Source organism: Biomphalaria glabrata, chromosome 18 (assembly GCF_947242115.1).
Source record: "Biomphalaria glabrata chromosome 18, xgBioGlab47.1, whole genome shotgun sequence".
Taxonomy (NCBI): domain Eukaryota; kingdom Metazoa; phylum Mollusca; class Gastropoda; family Planorbidae; genus Biomphalaria; species Biomphalaria glabrata.
In genome coordinates this window covers 670,615-691,975 of record NC_074728.1, presented here as the reverse complement: position 1 = coordinate 691,975, position 21,361 = coordinate 670,615, and the positions used below count along the sequence as shown (strand labels likewise).

Below are 21,361 nucleotides of genomic sequence, written 5' to 3'. Positions count from 1 at the left end.
TGATACTTTTTTTCGGCACGTTCATGGTCTCCTTTTTTTTCAGCGCTCTTATCAGATTTCTTCTTCAATGATAAGGATGATGAAATAAACTACCATATATAACAAGTTACTTCCTGTGAGTAACACGGCACTAGTCAGCGCTATGGAAGTTACTCATTGAAATTGAGAGTAACTCTGCACGGAAAGTGCTTAAAATCTGTGTAGAGTACATGCAACAGGGTCACTGACTTATATAACAGCGTGAAAAGCAAGATAACATAACAATGACGTAATATTTAATTTATTTTTTAAAAAAATTCGGACACTCATTTGGGGACCCCCCTCAAGTGGGGACCCGAGGGGGATTTTTTAAATTCTCCCCCCTCCTCCCCACACCCTAGCTACGCCACTGGTCTACGCAGTTCCTTTTTTTAACCAGACATGCTAGAATTGTTACATATTATCATTATTAATAATAAATGATAGCAATGTCTTCGATTCCGATGTTGAAGGATGAATGCAGTGTTTCTCATGACTACGCGACCTACATATTTTTTCCGCATCTTGTGTAGACAAACTGCCTAGCAAACTGCTGTTGAGAGTATATGATTTTAATTTGTATTCGTTTTGTAAATCCATAGAGTTGATGATGCATTGGTCACTTATTTGTACTGTGTATAATAATAATAATAATAGAGCTACAAACTTGGATCCAAGGAAACCGTATTCACCTTCATCTTCATTGGCATACTTCAATCGTAGAACGACTATATGGTTCATCTCGAACACTTTTTCATTTTGCTGTTAACAAACCCTATTTTGGAGAGACACCCTAGTCCACATATATTGCAGGTCAAGGTGGCTTTTGCTTTGGTGGTAGAGGAGCTGGCCATTTTTCGTATAGCACGCTTTTGTTCGAGAGCTGAGGCCCATGTTTTCTCGCTATCCGTATTCACCCTAGTTTAATTATTTCCATAGCCTATGTAAACATACATTAACTCTCCATTATAAAAAAGAAGCAAAAACACTTTTATTCAACGCAAAATGGCGTCCTACGCATTTATCATTATTATGGACATAATTAATAGAATATTTATGAATTTTATCATTTAAGAGAAATTACATTTAGATCTAGACCTTTATTCTAGGTTTGGAAAATATAGAGTCTAGACTCAGACCTAGAATCTAGACTTAATTATCGATAACTGAAAAGGTAAAAATCTTTTAAGGCCTAGAACTTAGAACTTAGATCTAGTAGAACAAACTTAAAATTAAAAAGTAAGTGTCTTAAGACCCTCAAAAAAAAAAAAAAGTTGGCCAGCTCTATGAATAAATTGAATAGTATGAAAGCATTAGATCTATGATTATAACTTCATCGATCTATTCTATGCCATGTTTATGTGAAAAAAGATAGAAAGGATCTAGATTTCATTTTAAGAACTGCACTTTGCGCAGATATAGTTTTTTACTCTGACACATGAAAATACAAAATATATAGACACTATACTGACTATAGTCCATAGTCATAGATTTTATTATTTAATAAAATTAACCATCAAATTTGTGTTTCAAAACTGATTCAAAAGCATTTTGTACATAAATTTGTTCCTTATATCTGTCAATGTAGAATTCCTGATGAGCATTCTTTCATTAGACAATACCATAAAAATAATGTTACACATCTTTCTATTCCTAGGTCTAAAACTCTAATTCAACTTTAAGTAGATGATAGAACTTCTCTTCGCAAAGATAGTTAATACTTAAACACATAAACATACTAATTGTAGTCCATTCATTTCATATTTTAATCATTCAAATTTGTTTTCTCTAAAGCATTTTTCATGCATTCATTCGCCCTAAAGCTGCGAAGCCGTGTTTTTAATTTAAGATATAATATATATATATATATATATTCTAATAGTTTCATTCATTCGCGTACATCTAATTAAAAAGGTCACGCATGCGCACTTGCAAAATGAACTCTATCCAAGCCAATATTTAACTCTAGACTACTCTAGATCTAGATCTATGACTCTATGTCTATCTACTTTATTCTTTAACACATGAACATACAAAATTAAGTCTATTCATTTAATTTTAATCAAATATATGTAAGCCTACAAGCAAATGTTTTTATTTGAAAAAATGGATTTAAGTCGATTAGCTATTTTGATAGCATCATTCACTCATACTATTTTTACATTTTTATGCATCCGCTTTACTTATATATATAACATTATTATTTCATTTAATTGTTTACAAACAACTCTCAGTGACTCATCGACAGTTATACGCAAACAAAAAACCAGCGGGCCGCGGGTAATATATGTCTAGTTTATAGAGATAACAAAATATGAAAGGAATGATAGAAAACAAATGCTGATTATCATATGCCACAATGTAATCAGGGCGCCCCGGAAGTCGATGACTCTAGATCTAAATCTAAGACATCACTATTGTTCTGTTCTAGTCTACCAATTAAATTTTTTATAGTGAATTATAATGTTATTGATAAATTTTTAAAATGTGTTTTGACTAAAAATTTAGTAATTTAAAAATTAAATTTTAATTTTTTAAATAGATCTTCCAGACTCTAATCAAATCACTGTCTCTAAGAGATCTTTAAATTTAAATAATAAATTATAATAAAAAAGGGACTCAGGAAGGATGAAATTTTATTTTAAAATATAAATGTTTTCCAACAACAACAAATGTTTGATAATAAATTAGTATCATACAATATTTTTATGATGCTAGAAATTAATAAAATGTAAATTTTATATTATTATAGATTAATATAGATCTAGATAAATATTGATGTTTTTAAATATATATATAGATCTGGATCTATATATACATTAAAAAAGACTCAAAAGTTATTTTTAAAGTTTGTTAGAAATGGTGTGCCATCCTAAGTCCAAAGACTATGACTTTATGGCATGGTTCATTGAATGTCATCATGGATTTTATATTTAAATAGATCTATTCTGTTTCTATAGTTTCTCTAGAGTCAAATGATAGATCAGAAGGTAACTAAACCTGAAATGAAACTTTAATGTTTTTTGAGCTCTGTAGACTCTATTTATGAATTGAAACATGGTGCTAATCCCTAGGTCTATTTTTCTTTATATTTATAAGAGTTTTATTAGTTTTTTTCTGTGAATTTAGTAAAAATTGATTTTTTAAAATAACTGACACAGAGTTATATGTCTTCTCTTGGGGATGGGGGAGGTAGTTTCTGTCAACTGCTTAGTGTCTAAATGGTAAAGCTTGCCAAAAGATCACTTTTGGCATGGGGTCATCCACTGTGCGGAATAAGTGTCAGACCCAGTGCAATTGTCGAAAGGTAATTAGTGTTTCCAGCAGAACATAACATGTGGGCCTGACAGAATATAAAGTGGAGGCACCTTTGATTAAAGCATTCAAGGAGCCTTCAATAGAGCACCCAGGTCTCAGAGCCATACAAAAGGGTGGTGAGAACCACTTCTAGGTAGAAACAGATTTTTGTAGGCAGCTGGAGTGATACATTCTGCAAAAGCCTCACTTGGAGGCACCCAAAAGCGCTACTTGCTTTAATAATAGTAATAATAATATCTGTAGGTTTGGAGCTGCCTTTACTTTTATCTTGTTGAATAAAGCCATGATATTGGTATTCTAGTAGAGTTATTTCATTACAATTTATTTATAGTCTCACAAAAAGACTTTTCTCGATGAGCACTGTATAGAAATAACTCTACTCAACATGATTACAATAAGCAGTGAGCATGCACAAACATGTCTCACATGTCATTGTTTAAGTACTATGAACACACACAGCGGACATGACCTTCTGACACAGTGGAATCGCAGAAAATAAACAACTCAGTTACATTACAAGTATGTTAGAACTTGGTTTCTTTTTTTCGATGAACTGCATATTCTTAAAATTAAAATATCTCTTTAGGAGTTTCTCATGTTTAAGTCTGACCCTTAATACAAAAATTCTAGAATTTCTGTCAAAAGAAATATAATATTTCAATTATAATCCTATTTTGTACTTTTTTTTCTCTGCCACGACAGGCTGAAAATGTCCAACTTGGCAACATCCCCACCAAAAGATGATGATACTAATATGACAGAGCCAGAATTTTCTGACAATCCTGATTGTTCTGGTGATGGGAAAACCTGTGGGGAATGTGGGAAAATTTTCTCACATCCTTTTTATTTCAGGTGAGCAGAAGTCAAATAACTGATCAGCAATAGTAGATCTATACAAAAATAGTTAGGTACTGGGTACTATCAAATAGTGGTCATATTTTCAATTTAAGCACTCAAATAATTGCCCTCAAATGGTTTTGGACCCAGAAGAGAACATAATATTGATTTATTCTTCAACTTACAAGGGTGGTCTGAATAGTTTCTGACCTAATAATGTTGTTTGTGGCCCCAAAAAACTATGTGCAGTTTTTTTCTTCAAATTAGTTTTTTTTATATTTCTTTACATACTATTCTTGTTTATCTATGCACGTCTCCCAGAATGCTCACATATCTCTGGCGACCTGGTCCAAAAAGTAGGCTTAATTAATGTTTTTCCTAAACTAAAAGGTGAACTTGAATATTTTATCTAATAATGATGCCTTCACCTTTGTAAAAAAGTATTTCATTGTTAGGTCGTACATTTTTCAGAACATCATTGTAAAAAGCAAAACAACACTTAGTGAAACTTGAATTATAGGTCTAAATAAATGTATTAGAATGTTCTCTGAATGTTTATGGTATAAGAGTTTTTATTAATTTTGTAAACTCCTTGTGTTATGAGAATTTAAGAGAATGAAAATTGAATGGACTGTTAGATTTTGTTTACATATTATAATATTGAATCTAGGAATTACTTCTTTATTAATTAATTTATACCAGTCATCTTAAAATAGGTGGTGTGGTGGCTGAGCAATTAAATGATTGGCTTCTGAACTGAGTCTCTGTGAAGGGTGGGATTTTGAATTTCTGGATTTGTAGCAAGCCTGGGTCCAACTCTAATAGGTTCCTGACATTAGTTGAGAAAAAGTAAAGGCAGTTTGTCATGCTGGCCACATCTGATGCAGACAAAACCGTTGTCCTCATGGTTATTATGCATGACAAGATAGACCTAGGAACATTCATATGACATAATCATCTTTTTGTTAATCCTCACCCGAAGAAACCTTTACATCTTCTGCCCTTTCGATAACAAGGATTGATACTAGATGAAAACTAAAGTTACAAATAAGAATGTGTTAATGAGGACATATTTGTATATATTTGTATTTGTATTTTTACTCTCAATTGTAATTAACTTTTCCTATTTAGCACTCACATCAGCATCCATGCCAGTGAGAAGGGTTATTCTTTGGTTGGACAGTGTGTCCATTGTGGGCTGACCTTTTCTGATGTCCAGATCTTTGAGCAACACCTTGTTTCATCCCAGGCTAAATTGAAGGAGCAGGTAAGGTGGAAATGTCAGGCTGACGTCTGCAAATTAAATTTCATGGTATTAGTGAAAGAAATAGTGAACAAATAGATGCTATCTTACTAGATTTTTCTAAGGCTTTTGACAAAGTTCACCACCATAGTTTGCTTAAAAAATTAAAATATTTCGGCATTAATGGTCCACTGCATCAGTGGATTAAAGACTTTCTGATAGGGAGAGAACAAACTGTAATAATAAATGGCTCTAAATCAACACCGATAACAGTAAACTCAGGTGTACCTCAAGGAACAGTCTTGGGTCCACTACTATTTTTAATTTACATAAATGATTTACCAAATTGCATTACTTCAGGAACAAAAGTCAGATTATTTGCAGACGATTGCATAATATATAGAACAATAAAAACAACACAAGACACAGATATTTTACAAAGAGAATTAGATGAATTACAGAAATGGGAATCAAATTGGAGCATGTCTTTCCACCCAGAAAAATGTCAGTTGTTAAGAGTAACAAAAAAACTAAAACAAATTAATTCCACTTATCTTATTCATGGCAAACCAGTAACACAGACTAAAAACGCAAAATACCTAGGTGTTATAATAAATGAAAAACTGTCATGGAATCCACATATTGATGAAACTACAAAAAAATCAAACAAAGCATTAGGATTTATTAAAAGAAATTTCTATAAATCAAATAAGAACATAAAACTAAAATGTTATTTAACCTTGGTTAGGCCAATAATAGAATATGCATCCTCTGTTTGGGACCCCTCAACTCAAGAAAACATTAAGAAACTAGAACAGACACAAAATAGAGCAGTGCGATTCATAACAAACGAATATTCACATTTGACTAGAGTAACACCTTTAGTAAAATCACTAAATTTAGAAAGCCTTCAGGACAGAAGGCTCAAAAGTAAAGTAGCAATAATACATAAAACACTGAACCATAATCTTCAAATACAAAAACAAAATTTAATAAAATACTCTGAAAGACACAAAGATAAAGGCACATTCCTCGTCCCATATGCTAGGACAAATTTGTACAAATACTCCTTCTTCCCTAGTGCTATTAGAGCATGGAATGGGTTGCCTGAGCTAGCCAGGAAAACCAGTGACTTGGCAGAATTTAAGTCATTGGTTAATATGCATGACTAAATGCATGACGCGTAGGACGTAATCATCTTCTTTTTTGAAGTAACGTCTGTATTATTTAAGATAAGATAAGATAAGTACAACACAGAGTGTTTTGTTTCTATTTGACATGTTTCATATGTTCCTTCAAAATGGAAGATTATTACATCGTAGCCCCAACCTCCATTATGGTGGGTAGGCCAGCGGTTTAAACCCAGGACCTTCAACATGACATTCCATAGCACTAACCACATACAGAACTATTTATTTGAACTCTGGCATTTCATTGTACAAAACTAATTATTTTAAATCTAGCACCTATTTGGATATATAACTAATTATTTTAAATCTAGCATCTCATTGGATACAGAACTTATTATTTTATATCTAGCACTTAATTGATACATAGCTAATTATTATAAATCTAGCACCTCATTGGATACAGCACTAATTATTTTAAATTTAGCAACTTATTGAACACAGAACTAATTATTTGAATGGACCTCATTCACCAATCATAAACAAACAACATTTAGCCATGTGGTGCTCTATCTCTTCTATATAATTTACGATCTCATGTTTAATTCATGATGGTTGTCACGTGACAGTTTTTTTTTTCATTGTTTTATCAATAAGATCACGTGACTAAATGTTCTTTGTTTACGATTGGTGAATGAGGTCCATTCTGGTTATTCCAGAGCACATACTACACGACTAGGCAGCCATCCGTGTAAGAAGTGGATTTTCTTTACCTCAATTGATTTAGATTTTAAAATGCAAGGGCGAAATTTTTTTCCAAGTAGAAACTTTTGTAGAGCGCATCTTCATGCTATAGCATTCTCAGTGCCCTTTGGTCCAAATCTCTTGTGTGGACCTGTGTAGGCTGGCATATCTGTTGCAGGCTGGCGTATCTGTGCAGGCTGGCGTATCTGTGCTGTGCCTTTAGTGCTCAGCAAACACAACTCAGCTTGAATCTGGATAGAGGGGTGGCTGGCTTATTGTGTGGTATGTGATTTGAACTGTTGTTAAGACATTACCTAAAGTTTGAACCCTGTCTGCTTCCACCCCGTGCTGAAGTAGTAGTAGATTTGGACTTGGTGGTAATAATCTACATTTCTTATGGAACATTGGAAACTTCAATTTAAAAATGACCTGATCAATTTTCGATACAGAAATGGATCAAAGTTATATCATCCCCCTTATGGACAACTTTGTCTTCAAGATAGACTGTTATGTATCAGTAGCAAAGTTCTTATTCCATATGCTAGGACCAATTACTACAAGTGCTCTTTTTTTTCCCCTAGTACCATTAGAGCATGGGCAGGTTCCTGGGTCATCTAGGAAAACCAATGTTACAGTCTAATTAACACTCATGACTAGATTAATACATAGGAAATGATTATCTTCTCCTTTTAAGCACCATCTGTTATTTATAAGATAAGTTAGTTTAGTTCAAGACATTATGATTTACATTATATTTGTATTTGTCTGCAGAATCAAGAAGAGGAAGAAGTGGCTTCCACGGACAGATGTATGTCGATAGAGTATAATGACGATGAGCAGTTCAATGAAGAAGAAGATGTCAAACCTGTGCTACAAGTTGTTGACCCTGAGCCAGAGATAAATAACAAGCCTCTGGTTGTGAAACAGGAACTGCTAGATATCTCATATGAGCCCAAAACAAAGAGACGGCGCCAGAGTGTACAAAGATTTGAACCCGAACCAATAAATCCTTCCCACCAAGACAATGATCCAGCTGTGGAGGCATACCTCATGAGTCTCACCCAGATGGGTCTCACTGTTGACCCCGCAGCATTTGGGCACCCACCTAGCAGAAATCGCGGCAGGAGGGCATCATTGGCCAGGGGTCGAGGAAGAGGGAGCAAGATGCTGATTGACAGGGGCACCCTAAACATACCAGAAGAAATGATTGTGCCCAAGAAAGCGAGTCCTAAATATGAGTACTTAGACTTAGACTACGACACTCTGTTGGAGGAAGAGCAGGAAGTGTTACCAAAGAGTGGAAAGCAGACCAGGGGAGAACGTCTCCAGCAGAGACTGCAAAGGTTGAACCAACAAAGAGAGGCTGAATCTAAATCTAAAACCGAAAGTAAAGAATCCAAATCTACAACCGAGAGTAAAGAATCCAAATCTACAACCGAGAGTAAAGAATCCAAATCTACAACCGAGAGTAAAGAATCCAAATCCACAACCGAGAGTAAAGAATCCAAACCCTTAGTTGAGAATGAAGAATCTAAACCTACTAAAGACATTAAGGAGTCTGAACCTAGAGCTGAGAGTAAAGTTGAACCTAAAACTGAACTTGAGAATGAATCTAAAACTGACTCGAAGGATGAAGCAAAAACTGAACATGAAGACAAACCTAAGTGCATTGATGAAGTCCTTCCAAAAGAAGAATCTAAAGCCCAGCCAAATGTTGAATCAAGAGATAAAGCCAGCCCTGGTTCATCTTCATCAACGCCTGACACCAGTGTAAGAAAAAAAGTAAGCAAACCAGGCAGTAGTAATACATCACCATTTGCTGGACTGGGGTTTGATAAGAGTTTGCCCTTGAATAAAATCATGATGAAATCTGAACTGGAAGACAGAGACTACTCTCCTTACAGCCGTTCTCACGGCAAGACAAAGGCCAGGGGCTCAAGAGGTTTCAGAGGCCACACTCGAGGCTCAGCGTCGCTTTCAATCAGATCTTCAACACCAGCACCTCCGCCTGTTCCCCCTGTTCCTGTTATTCCTGGTCTAGGTGGTTATGCCAGATTTAACCCAAACTATTGTCCTCCAATAGCTCCAAGTGCCAACAGGCCAACTCCTAATGTCAAAACGAATAAGCAAGGAGCTATTGCTAACCAACTGAAAATAAAAACACCTTTCCCCCCTGCTAGGATCCAAAATCGTGTGGAAATAGTATCCCAAGCTATGCGGATAGTACCTAATAAAGGCACTGACTTAGTGCCGAGGTATTCTAGGGTAACAGCTCCTAAAAGAATCGATCACAAGGTAACCCCTTCTAGCAGTATGGAGTGCTCAAAACAAGATTCCAGGGATTATGTTGAAATCATGCTGCAGACCCTCACTGATGAGCTGATCCCAAATAAAATGAACAAAAATTTCTCAAACTCCACAACATTTTTTGGGAAGACTGAGAATTATCTTACTGGGTCATCTCATGCTAAGCCAGCCTTTCCTGGTCCAAGCAGAACCAGTAGAATGGTGGCTCCTGGAAGAGGTGGCATGTTCTTAGATTCTTTAAACTTCAGTGGACAAATGCGGCATGTTTCAAAACCAGGGCTGCCACCACAAGGAGTTTTAAACAACGGTGGCCGGTACCCTGGCCCATCTAACATTAGGGCTCCTAGAGCCAGGGAACGAGGCGGTGTTGTTGCTAGTCTTCCAAGGGGAAGAGGGGGGACTATAGCCCAGAACACTGCCTACCCTGTAAAAATGGGGAGAGGTGTAGGCAAAGGATCAACTGTTCCTGCCAAGACACTTGCCCCGAGAGTTGCTGCTAAACCTGTGCCAACCACTGATGAAGTTATAGTCCTGGATGATGACGATGATGTTGTTATAATGTTTGAGGATGAACCTGGGTCAGGCCGTAATGCTCCTTCTCAACCTGAGAAGAGATCCACAGTCATTATAGACGTAGACAAAGAGGACACATCAGAATCAAGCATACAAATCATCAAGGAAATCGACCCAAAACTCAACAATAAACAGTCGCCCTTGGGCCAAGACGACAAACTCAGCTTGACTGCTTCTGTATGTCTGACGAGAATCAATTCTGTTGATTCTCTCAGTGATCCAGCCATTGTAAGCAGCAAGTTAGAGGTAGAAGACATTGAGGGATGGAAAGTTTGCCTTGCAGAAAATTCTGATTCAGATTCTGATGCAGATGAATCCAATAGGAAAGAGAAATCTCCAGAAGAGAATCATACCAATTCAAATTCAGATATTGGATGCCAGGGTGAAGCTGAGAAAGACGAGCTTTCCTCCAAAAATGTTAAAACTTGCAGCGTGAGTGAAAATGTTCAAAACTTGGATCACGACAACTCTGAAACAAAAAATGAAAAGCTCGAGAAAGAACTGGCAAATAACAAGACCCAAGAAAGTGACTTGAAAAGTTCTAAAGATTCTATCTCTTGCAGTTCACAATCTTCATCTAGTGTAGTTCCATTGACCTTTCCTGCATTTGTCAAGGATACGGACAACCTACTTGATATCTTCTCAGAAATTGAGAAAACTTGCAAAGAAATAGAGGAGAACTCTGGGAATGACAGCGGCACTGAATCAGAGAAAACAGACTACTCTTCAGCCTTGAAAGCAAAGACTGGTCCAAAAGATAACCTTGTGGCTTCAGAGACAAATGGTAACAGTGAAACGGAGACTGGAATTGATACCATTATGAAACAAACACAAGACAAGTCTTTATCAGTCTCAGACAGTTCAGAGCATAATGTTGATTATGGCACAGATGACAAGATGCTTGGTCAAGACAACATGGAGGTGACAGGCTCTGATGATACACCCTTAGCTAAAAACTGTGCTGAACAAGAGAACGCAAGCACAGACAGACAGGTTCAGCGTCAAGAGATTGAGACATTCTGTGGGACCAGTAACACACATGACACTCATTCAGAGGCAGGTAGTAATTGTGAAATTAGTCGTATCCCCAAGGATGTGGATATGAATAGTCTGGTCACCAACAGTGTAAGAGATGATAGTAAAGACATCTGTTCAGAAGCCTCTTCTGAGACTGAAGCTAATTCTTGTTTGGATGGGGGCAATTTAAATACAAAAATGTTGAGCGAGATTGCGAGAGACGAATCTCAAGTGAGAAACCTTGAGAATGAGAATGTCACATCAAACCATGATAGAACTCAGGAATTGTCTTCTTTCAGCTCCTTTGGTCATGCTACCACCAGCATTGTGTCTCTAAGTCAGAAGGGAGAGGACAGCCAGGTACATAAAATAACTTTGGAGTCATTCAGTCCTCTTTTGGACAGTGACCTGGCAGCTGAAGTGAGCAAATCTTTACAATCTCCAGTCTCGTTGGAATCTGAGCCTAACTCTCTGGATGACCAAAATAAATCTAAGAAAACTTTGATGAACAAATCTTTCGCCTTGTTACCTCATGAAGTAGAAATAGGAGAAGAGACTAATCAAATTCAGCTACAAAATGAAAACACAGAATCTGTTATGGACTGTAGTGTGACAAATGACAATGTCATGACTTCTGGTGTGACAAATGAAAACTCTGTCATAAACTCAAAGAACAACATTCCATCTGATTGTCTAGGGCAAAGAACTCGAGGTAGTGAAACCTGTTCAGAAATCTGTGCATCTACAAGCGATGCTAATTGCACTGAGTTATATCAACATGAACATATCCACAATGCAGTTACTCCAGCTGGTGACAATGAAAGTTCCGATGTGGACCAGTCAGAGCTAGGCCCTTCTGCAGCTACAAATGTAGAGGGTAGTGGAGCCGTGGGAAGTAGCTCATTCAAGAAGAGATCTCCTGGGCGAAACTCCTGCAGAGACATAGACTTACCTGCTTCTCACTTGGAGGATGATGCAGACAGAGATGGTGATGATAGCTATGGCAGTGGAGGAAGAAATAACCCCAGTGGACCTCACACCAATGGGTTGGTTTGCACTGGGCACCAAGAAAGTGCCACAACCAATAGTGGTAGCAGCAATAGCCAGAATGATAGTCCGACAGACTGTGAACCCTTGCACACCTCCACCACATGTTCCTTTAAGAGCTCATTGGCTTTAAAGAATAACATTACACATTTGGATAGGCTTTGGGAAAAACATGGTTTCAGAACTTTCTGCCCATCATCAGTAAATCGAACATCCAGTAAAAGAAAAGTGATCTCATTGTTAAAGAAAAACATCATTAAACAAAGACACTATTGTCAGTATCATTCAGAAGTGTCGAGAATGTTGACCAAGTTTTCTAAACAAAAGCATCAAATATGCAAGAGTGTGTTTCCAGAGATTGTTTTACTAAGACCAGAATCAAAATGGTTACATTTCTCACAGTCTCATATAATCAGAAATACTAAATCCCTAAAAGCTCCAGCTAGCTGCAGACATGGGATTGATAATTATGCACATAGGATAGAGGTGAGAAAAAGGCTTTATGAAAGACCTTACTGCAGTGCTAAACATAAACTCTCCTTGCCTCAAGTCCTCTATCCTGGTCACTGCCATGCATGGACATGTTTCACTAAGCCTTTCATCCATGAAAATGTGTTCTTTCAGAGATGTAACATTTTAGAACTAAGAAATATATTGAGCACTGTGAAGAAGTCAAATAGGAAACTGAATGTTGGGTCTGTGAAGAAACCTTGTAGAAAATGGAGAGAAAAACTTGTTCCAATCAGACAGAAATTTTTGTATAGATTGAACAAATCTCAATCAGACATGAAACATTCATTTTTATCATCACCATTAAAAGACAAAGGAAGTTGTGTCTGTATGAGAACCCGTGGGAAGTATGAACACGGCAGCAACCACAGACCCACCAGTCAGGGTCACCACCGCACCTCTTGCAGGAGCACCAACAGGCGGGAGGTTGTCAGAGGCAATGGTAGCACTGGTCATAAAAGAAAGGGCAGTGATGAGGAGGATGATGGCAATGAGGAGGGAAAGAAGGGACGCTACCCCTGTGTTCAGGAGGACAATATTTTAAAGTGCTCCATTTGTAATGTTAAATTTAAACTCTTAAAGGAGTTGCTGAGACATTTTTTGACAGAACATCCTGGCTGCTGTGACAAGAAAAACCGAGTTATAATTTCTTCTGCAAAGAAGAGAATTAGCTCATCGTGTAACCATCCCAACCGCGTGTCAAAACAAAACTCTCAGGAGGAGGAGCCTGACCCTTTGGCTAGCCACGTGTATGAAAATGTCACAGTGGGTAAAACTCAGTTAGTTTATGTCATGCCCACCAAACCAGTTGTCCACTACACCAGCAAAGTCAAGAAAACGAATCTTGACGTAAGCACTACACCTCCTGTTTCTATTAGCCAGTCCTATGAAGCATCGGGAGCGAAGCAATTGGTGGATAAAAAGACAGACGATGAAGGAAACATTTATGTTTCATACACTCCAAAATCTGATGACAAAGTTCATAATGATACTGTTGCTTCTGTCTCTGATTTTGGTTCTTATAATGTTACTCCTAATGATACTTCTGTCACAGATATTTATGTTAAAAACCCAGCTGACCAAAGTGATCAAGTGGAACCTTTATTTCCAGGTTACGTCAGTCGCAACAAAACCTTCAGTGACCATTCCTTATCCGGGCATAACTCAATGGGCAAGGGTTTGGATACAGATCATGATACGTTATCATGTGACATTGTTGTCAAGGAGGAACCAGGTGATGATGTATTACCATGTGACATTACAATCAAAGAGGAACCAGCTGATGATGTGATGTCACGTGACAAAGTTGTTAAACACGAACTGCAGGGTGACAGCGATGAAGAGTCGTTACCGATAACCTTTGGTGAAACTTGTTTCGTACAGGAAGAGGACTTCAAGAAAATGGTCCCCCTTATATCAGGATCTTCACAAAGTGATAGATTTATTCTTCCCACCTTAGACAATGACGCTAAAAAGGTCCATCTCATCTATAGAAATGAATCTACTTTTTCTCAAAACGTTAGAGTTAAATGTGGTCGACCTAAAAAAACTTCTCAAGCTCCACCACAATCTGAGCTCATTATGGTCTATCCAAGTAAACCTGTTGTCAACTTCGGGAGAAAGTCGATCTATGTTGATATGTCAGACATTGAATTGAAAAACGCTAGACAAGAAGCTGTTTCAGACTTAGTGACTGTAGCTAAAGGAAAAGGTGTTGATCCAGACATTGAGGATCTACCCACAGAAAAAAAATCTCTACTGCCTGAGAGACAACACACAATGAGCCTAACTGCAAAAACCTCTGGAGCCCAACAGGCACCAAATAAAGCTCATGCCGAACCATCACTTTGCATAGATACCTCATTTTCTCTCAAGCAGAGTAATCTGACTACGTCACTGTCTCACAACGGACTGCAGAAAAGTCCGAAAGTGATCTACGTCCACCCCAAGAAACCTGTGGTCAATTTTGCTGGCCGGCAGCCCAAATCAGACTCGTCAAGGTGGACAGAGGGTTAAATGGTTTATTTCTAAAGATGTGTATATACTGTACAGTGTATAGCTGTATGTGTGAGTGGTTGCGTTTCTGATGGCCTGCAACGCTACAGCTTAGCCTTAATTCCTATGGACCATTTCATTTCAATCATATAACAGATACTTTGTGTTGCACCGGGTCTGAGTATAAGCTGTCTGCTCCTGTCATAGTTTTTCTAGTTCTTGCTTTGAGAATACAAAACTTTGTATAACCATGTTCTCAGACTGTTTAAAGTATGCTATATACCAGACATTTGTGAAGTTGGATAACCTTGATGAAAGGAGCTTGAAGGTCTTGCTTCAACCAAAACTGAAAATGTTGTTCTGTTCAGTGTTAACTCTTTTTTTTTTTTTTTTTTTGGTTGGCTAAATCTACTCATTTGTAATCCTTGAAGTACATTTTATGAAATGCTACACCATTTGGCAAAAGTTGGTTACTAGCCCCAGTAAGCAGTACATTAGGGCGCTTTTCTTTTTTTCTAATTGAAAGTACACTGTACTTTGATCCTGACAATCCTGAAATTCAAAATCCCAGTCTTCCCCTGGATTTGAACCTGAGACCTCTCTATCTAGAAGCCAAGCCCTTTATTGCTTATCCACCACTCCCCATTTGAGAAGTATTTGTGTCAAATAATAGAGTAAATAAAATGCTGATGACATAAGAAGACAAAATGTGATGAGGGTCTGATCTAATCTGTGTGAAGTATTCCTATTTATATAATAATATCTTTAAAAGGGAAAAGAAAAGTCAAGCTAGTATTGATATTTTTGATTCATTTCAACTGATGATAACCTTTGTTTGACTCTGTTTCTCCTACTATGGTATCTTACATAGAATGGGCCACTTTTTTTTTACATAGAATGGGCCACTTTTTTTTGGCTCCTTTGATGCAATTATTTATGATCATATATTAATCTTTGGTCCACACTATCAATGCTAAGATTATTGTATTATTTCATGTGTGGAATATTTCATATGATAACAACTTTTTGGTGCATGTATCTGTCCCTTAACTTTCAATGTTGGGTGCTGTGACAGTAACCAAGTCCCTCTACTTTTCCCGGTCAGCAGCTGTTCTTAGCAGGACATCAAGAGATAGGCTGGTCCATTCTTGTATTCTGTCCAGCCAGTTTTTCTTTTGACCACCCTTTTTTTTTTGTTCCCCCTCCACTGTAGAAGAATGACTTTTGATAGTGTCATGTCTTGCAATATGACTGAACCAGCTCAGCTTTCATCTCTTTTCTGTATTGAGGAGTTCCTCCTTTTGCCAGCCAGTAAAAGTACATAGCATTTTTCTGTATCTATAATCATTTCATATTGTTCAATTAATTACAGACATTTAATGTAAAGTAATAGGCCTTCATCATTAAATCATATCTCTCTTTTTTTTTTAATTCACAGCCTTTTCTTCCAATCTAATCCAACTTTTGTGGTTTTAAAAACATATACATATTATCTTTACTTACTTTACTTACTTTCTAAATATAACTTTGACAATTATATGTCCTTGCTTTAAATAGTTTATATCTTAATTGCTTTAATTTGTATTTAATAATTAATTTTTTATTAAATATATTTTACCATAAAGTAATTAAATCATGCTTTTGGGTTCTAGCTTATAAGAGGTTACTGTGGCTGACCCATCGACACCTGCTTTTATTTTCCTCGATACCCCTTTTTTGAAATTGAGTATGCTCTCAGAGAATTCAGTACAGGCGTACTATTCTTAATAAAAATCCTGACGTCTTTAACCTCTAGGATTAGCAAGCACATCTCTAACAACTGAACCATATTTATATGTTCTATGGTATGGGAAAGTTCTTTGTTTGTTTACAAGATTTAGTTTTGAATTGTGGGTGTGACATCTGGATTTTGTGGTTCATGGACTACTGCAATTGTTTATTGTTAGGCTGATCATACCACGTAGAGACTGCCATAATAATTAGATTGATCATACCAAATAAAGTTAAATATGCTGACCATTTTTGTTATTCGTCATGCAAAAATTGATATATTGATATATATATGGTAATAAATGATTTATCTGTACATTTTAGAGTTATGATTATAAACATTCACTGAAATAACTCAGTCTGTAATCTTGGAACATTTTGATGTCTATTTTATTGTGTTCAAATTGGCTTTATTTCGTTTCTAACTATAATAACAGTATTTGTTATCATAGAATTGTTTTCTTTTGTGTATTTGTATGTTTTAGTAATAAATTCCTGTTGTTTCATCACTTTCCATGTTGTTTGTTTTTGTGTGGGACAGAGGTAGAGCTATAGTGATATTGTGCTGACCAAGTTGAGTTCCTATGATTCAGTGTTCAGCACCTAATCTGGGTTCTGTTGGGCTTAAGAACCAACTCTAGAATGCTAGGGATGAGTCCAACATACCAAGTTCCCATACTCCTGTTGGTTGTGTTAGGCTCAAGAACCAGTTCTTTGAACTTGAGCTGCACAGCTCTAGAATGCTAGGGATGAGTCCAAACATACCAAGTTCCCATACTCCTGTTGGTTGTGTTGGGCTCAAGAACCAGTTCTTTGAACTTGAACTGCACAGCTCTAGAATGCTAGGGATGAGTCCAAACATACCAAGTTCCCATACTCCTGCTGGTTTTGTTGGGCTCAAGAACCAGTTCTTTGAACTTGAGCTGCACAGCTCTAGAATGCTAGGGATGAGTCCAAACATACCAAAGGTTCCCATACTCCTGTTGGTTGTGTTGAATTGTATCTGGCTCAAAAACCAGTTCTATTGAGTAGCTAAGCTTTATACTTCCAAATTGCTCTGACAGGTCCTGACGCGAACTGAAGGTGTAAAATGGCCAGAACAACAAGCCTCCACTATGTTTCCTTAAGCTCATGCTCTGTGCCAATGTTGTTTTTAGCTTCATAATTCATCTATGTACTTGTGCTTGATTATCTTCTTATGATAGGGGGGGGGGGGGGGTTGAATTATCAAAAATCAATGTTCTCTTTAACAAGGGAAATAACTGAATAAAATGTGTTGAAATTACTTCCCTTGCTTTTAAAGTCATCAAACAGGATATTTCATATTTCACTCTTGACTTTTTTTTGTTGACAAAGTGCTTGCTGAAATGTTCTTGTGAGGTGGTTTTTACTTTCATAACAATTATAAGAGATTTGTGCTTTTAAGAAATTGACCATGTCATTCTGCTAAGAACAAGTTCCTACTGATTATGAAGTGATTATCATTTTTATCCTTTGGGTATTGTCTATGTGGCTGTGATAGAAGTAATGGATGGAAGAAGCTATCAGTTGGGCCAGTCTTTGTCAATCCTAAAAAGCAACTCAAGAATGACCTAAGTGTCACGGCCTAGTTATTGGTATAGGCCTGGACGGTCTTGAATTGGTCTGCCTCTGTGTGTTGTAGATACCTCTTCTGGTACTACTATAATGTTCTGACTTCTTAACTAAATACTTTCTCTCGCGCACTAGATTTGCTGGTGCGTAAGAACACTAACATACTGAACTCTCCGACCTCAACACTTAGAATCATTAATAGACGCAAGGTCAGCAGACATGGTTTTTATTACATAAAATATTTCACAAAAGATATTGGCGACTTCAGCCATCATAAATCATAATCCAATGAAATATATCCTGAATACAAATCAATTATAATAACTTTATTACTTATACATCACTACACTGGAAAGGACATCCATTATACCCCTCTCTCTAGAAGAGTCCAAGATCAACTCACTGAAATCACCCCGTGGTCAATTACCGACCCAATGTTTCCTCGTGCATTGGCACGAAGTAGTTACATGATTACTAAATCACTACTAATTCACCTTGTGTCACAGTGGTTCTAAAACTAGTGTGTGACACTAAAATGAGTACAATTTAAAATGTTCTAAAACGGACTTCTTACCTATACCCTGGAAAGGGCAACTTTAGAATGCCGTATGCCTGTAAGTTCCGTGTAATTGAAATAATATACCACTTCTACTAAGCTCTTTACACACATCACGTTTATGTGTTTTCTCGTGTTGATAGATCGACTATGTGTCAACGTGAACATCGAAATACAAGAAAAGATGTGTGAGATTTGTGGCCGAGGGGATAAAAACACTTGAACTTGGCATGGCTGACTATCATGGGGGCTCGAGGTTCGACACCCGACTCGAGAAAAGTTGTTTTTAAGGAGCGCCTAAAGTAAAGGCAACACAGGAAACCTCGCCCATATGTTTAATTTCTACACAAGATGGTGCGCTAAATTTACATTAAAGTATATTTATTTATGTCAAGTGCAGGAATCCTAGATAAAGAGGAACTGTAATAATAGGGTGACGAATGTGATTCAAATAAGAGAAGTAATTATTAGTTCAGCATTTATAAACTTGCAAAAACGCAATAGCCATATCACAATAAGTGGAATCAAACTACCGATCTTCAGGTGAAAATTAGAAGACTTAATAGATATCTTCGTCCGCATAGAAGGTATACTTGTGCGATTATTTGAATTTGAATTTATTACATGGACATCTAGGTTTAACACTTGACCTAAAGTTCTGATTTAGATCTAGCCGAGATTTGCTTCTAGATCTCGAATGTAGATGTAATTTATATTAGATTGACGTCAAAAATATAAGCACAGATTAAAAGCTTTAATGAAATTGAAGCAGCTTTAAATGTAGGCCTACTAAGTTATCGCGTCATCCCATTTGTTAAACAGGCTACTGAATAATTTAAATAAATAAATAGACATTTACAAATAGACTAAGAAGAGTGCGCAAAATTACATTTGGAGTTTCACGAACGTAATAGTCCTTACAAAACCGATGTTGGATCTAGACTAGATTTAGTTTCAAAGCAAATTTACTTTTATTTAATGGCTACGGTACTTTGAAAAAAAATGATACCATTCAAAATTGAGTTTTCCTCGTGTGGCTAAAGAGCTAGTAATTATTTTCTCAGCGTTATACATTTCTGTTAGGTTACGCAAGGTTGCAACTGCCGGAAGTGGTAATGGTACTCTACTACCTATAAAATGCTTACTAATGGCATGCGTCTAAAATAGCCTCTGACAACCAGTCCAACTCATGGCCTTCACTTGTGGTTCAGATATTGAGTCCGGCGAAACTGTTCTCAATAACAGGAGAAGGGGCAAAGGCGAGTAACTGGCGCCTAAACCAGTGCGCTTCGGGCAGGTGGGGCTCGTTAGCCATTGCTGGCTACCAATCTAGGAGAAGGAAAACTCTGAATTCAAACCTGTTTCCTAGCAGCTATACCCAATCATGGAAAAGGCTTCGGAAGTCAACCCTGAGGAAAAATCAGGAGCATAAGGCAGTTTACAGCACCCAAATTATAGCTACACCCTGGGTGAACCTTCGATGTCGCTGACCCCTAGCTGAATCGGCACTGCAGTTCCTTTGGATACATCAGCTGCGTGAAGAGGGGAGAAATTGATGTGCTGGCGACATTGCTCAGACGACAGCTAATGCCCAGGCATTCATCTTATTTCCATGAGATGATCCATAATCGCTTCGCTACTGAAGGAGACCATATCTATTATCACATTTCTGTTACATTTCTAGGATAATCGTTCGAGACGTTTTTGAGATCAGCTGTCCACTCAGGTTCCTCTATATAGGAGTGACTTGAATTGTATTGTAAAAAAAAGTCTTGTTATGTTGCACCGTCTTGCACTTTAGGGTGTAATCTAACATTGTATGTATGCAGACAAAAAGAAATGTCGCCTGGCTTGGGATGCATGATTTAAGTAATTTCCCTAGTATCTGTGTAAGGTGTTGTTTGCAATATATAAAAATCGTTTATAAACTCGAAGCTTTACACGTACACTACAAACACTACAACTGACGCGTCATTTACACGTACACAACAAACACTACAACCGAAACTTCATATATACGTACAATACAAACACTACGATCGAAACGCCATTCACACTAGATCAAAAATACAATTAGCAAAAAACTATTTAAAATACAAAAATGTGTTATGCGTGAATCCGCGTTCATGTTTGATTTACCCGTAGGTAATGCGATTTGTTTCCAATGAGTGAAAGCTTCGTCTAGTCTGAATGCGTGAATGAAAACGTATAGTTTTTTTAACACCCAACCCAAAAAAAAAAATGTTTTTAAACGCATTTAAATATAGATTAAGCGGACGTCTAAGTAGTCGTGACGTAGACAGAAATAGACGGGATGACAGGAAGTATATGGGCGGCAAATATTTTATGAGCTCTCTAATTTAGCGATGGGAAAAACAAACCGAAACAAACGAACCGAATTAGAACCTCACGTACGACCGAACCGAACGAACTATCATTACCCCGAACTGAATCAAGATTTTAAAATACTCTTGTAAGAACAAAAACACTTTTTGTTTTGTAAAAACAAATTTTATACGAAGTGTAGCTGTATCAATTAGTTTGGATCAGTCATGTAGCCTAATTAAATACTGTCCACCCGGATAGGTACATGACCTTTTCCCCTAGATGGCGTATACACGCTTAAATCTTATCTTATATAATACAGACGTTTCTTCAAAAAAAAGAAGATAATTACGTCCTACGCGTCATGCATATTAACCAATG

The 21,361-nt window shown here is 36.9% G+C and overlaps 1 protein-coding gene and 1 long non-coding RNA gene across 2 annotated transcripts; one reads left to right on the top strand and one right to left on the bottom strand.

Annotated features, from left to right (window-relative positions):
* Positions 1-1,019: 1,019 nt before the first annotated feature.
* On the top strand, positions 1,020-17,015 carry LOC106070658 (uncharacterized). Its single transcript, XM_056017210.1, has 4 exons — positions 1,020-1,192; positions 4,039-4,188; positions 5,305-5,440; positions 8,059-17,015. Exons 2-4 carry the CDS (start codon positions 4,046-4,048, stop codon positions 14,755-14,757), a joined length of 6,978 nt encoding a protein of 2,325 aa, XP_055873185.1. The 5' UTR covers positions 1,020-1,192; positions 4,039-4,045; the 3' UTR covers positions 14,758-17,015.
* Positions 5,300-21,188, bottom strand: LOC129923942 (uncharacterized). Its single transcript, XR_008775899.1, has 2 exons — positions 19,665-21,188; positions 5,300-5,466 (listed from the first exon to the last, which is right to left on the bottom strand). It is a non-coding gene; the product is annotated as an uncharacterized LOC129923942 (long non-coding RNA).
* Positions 21,189-21,361: the final 173 nt, after the last annotated feature.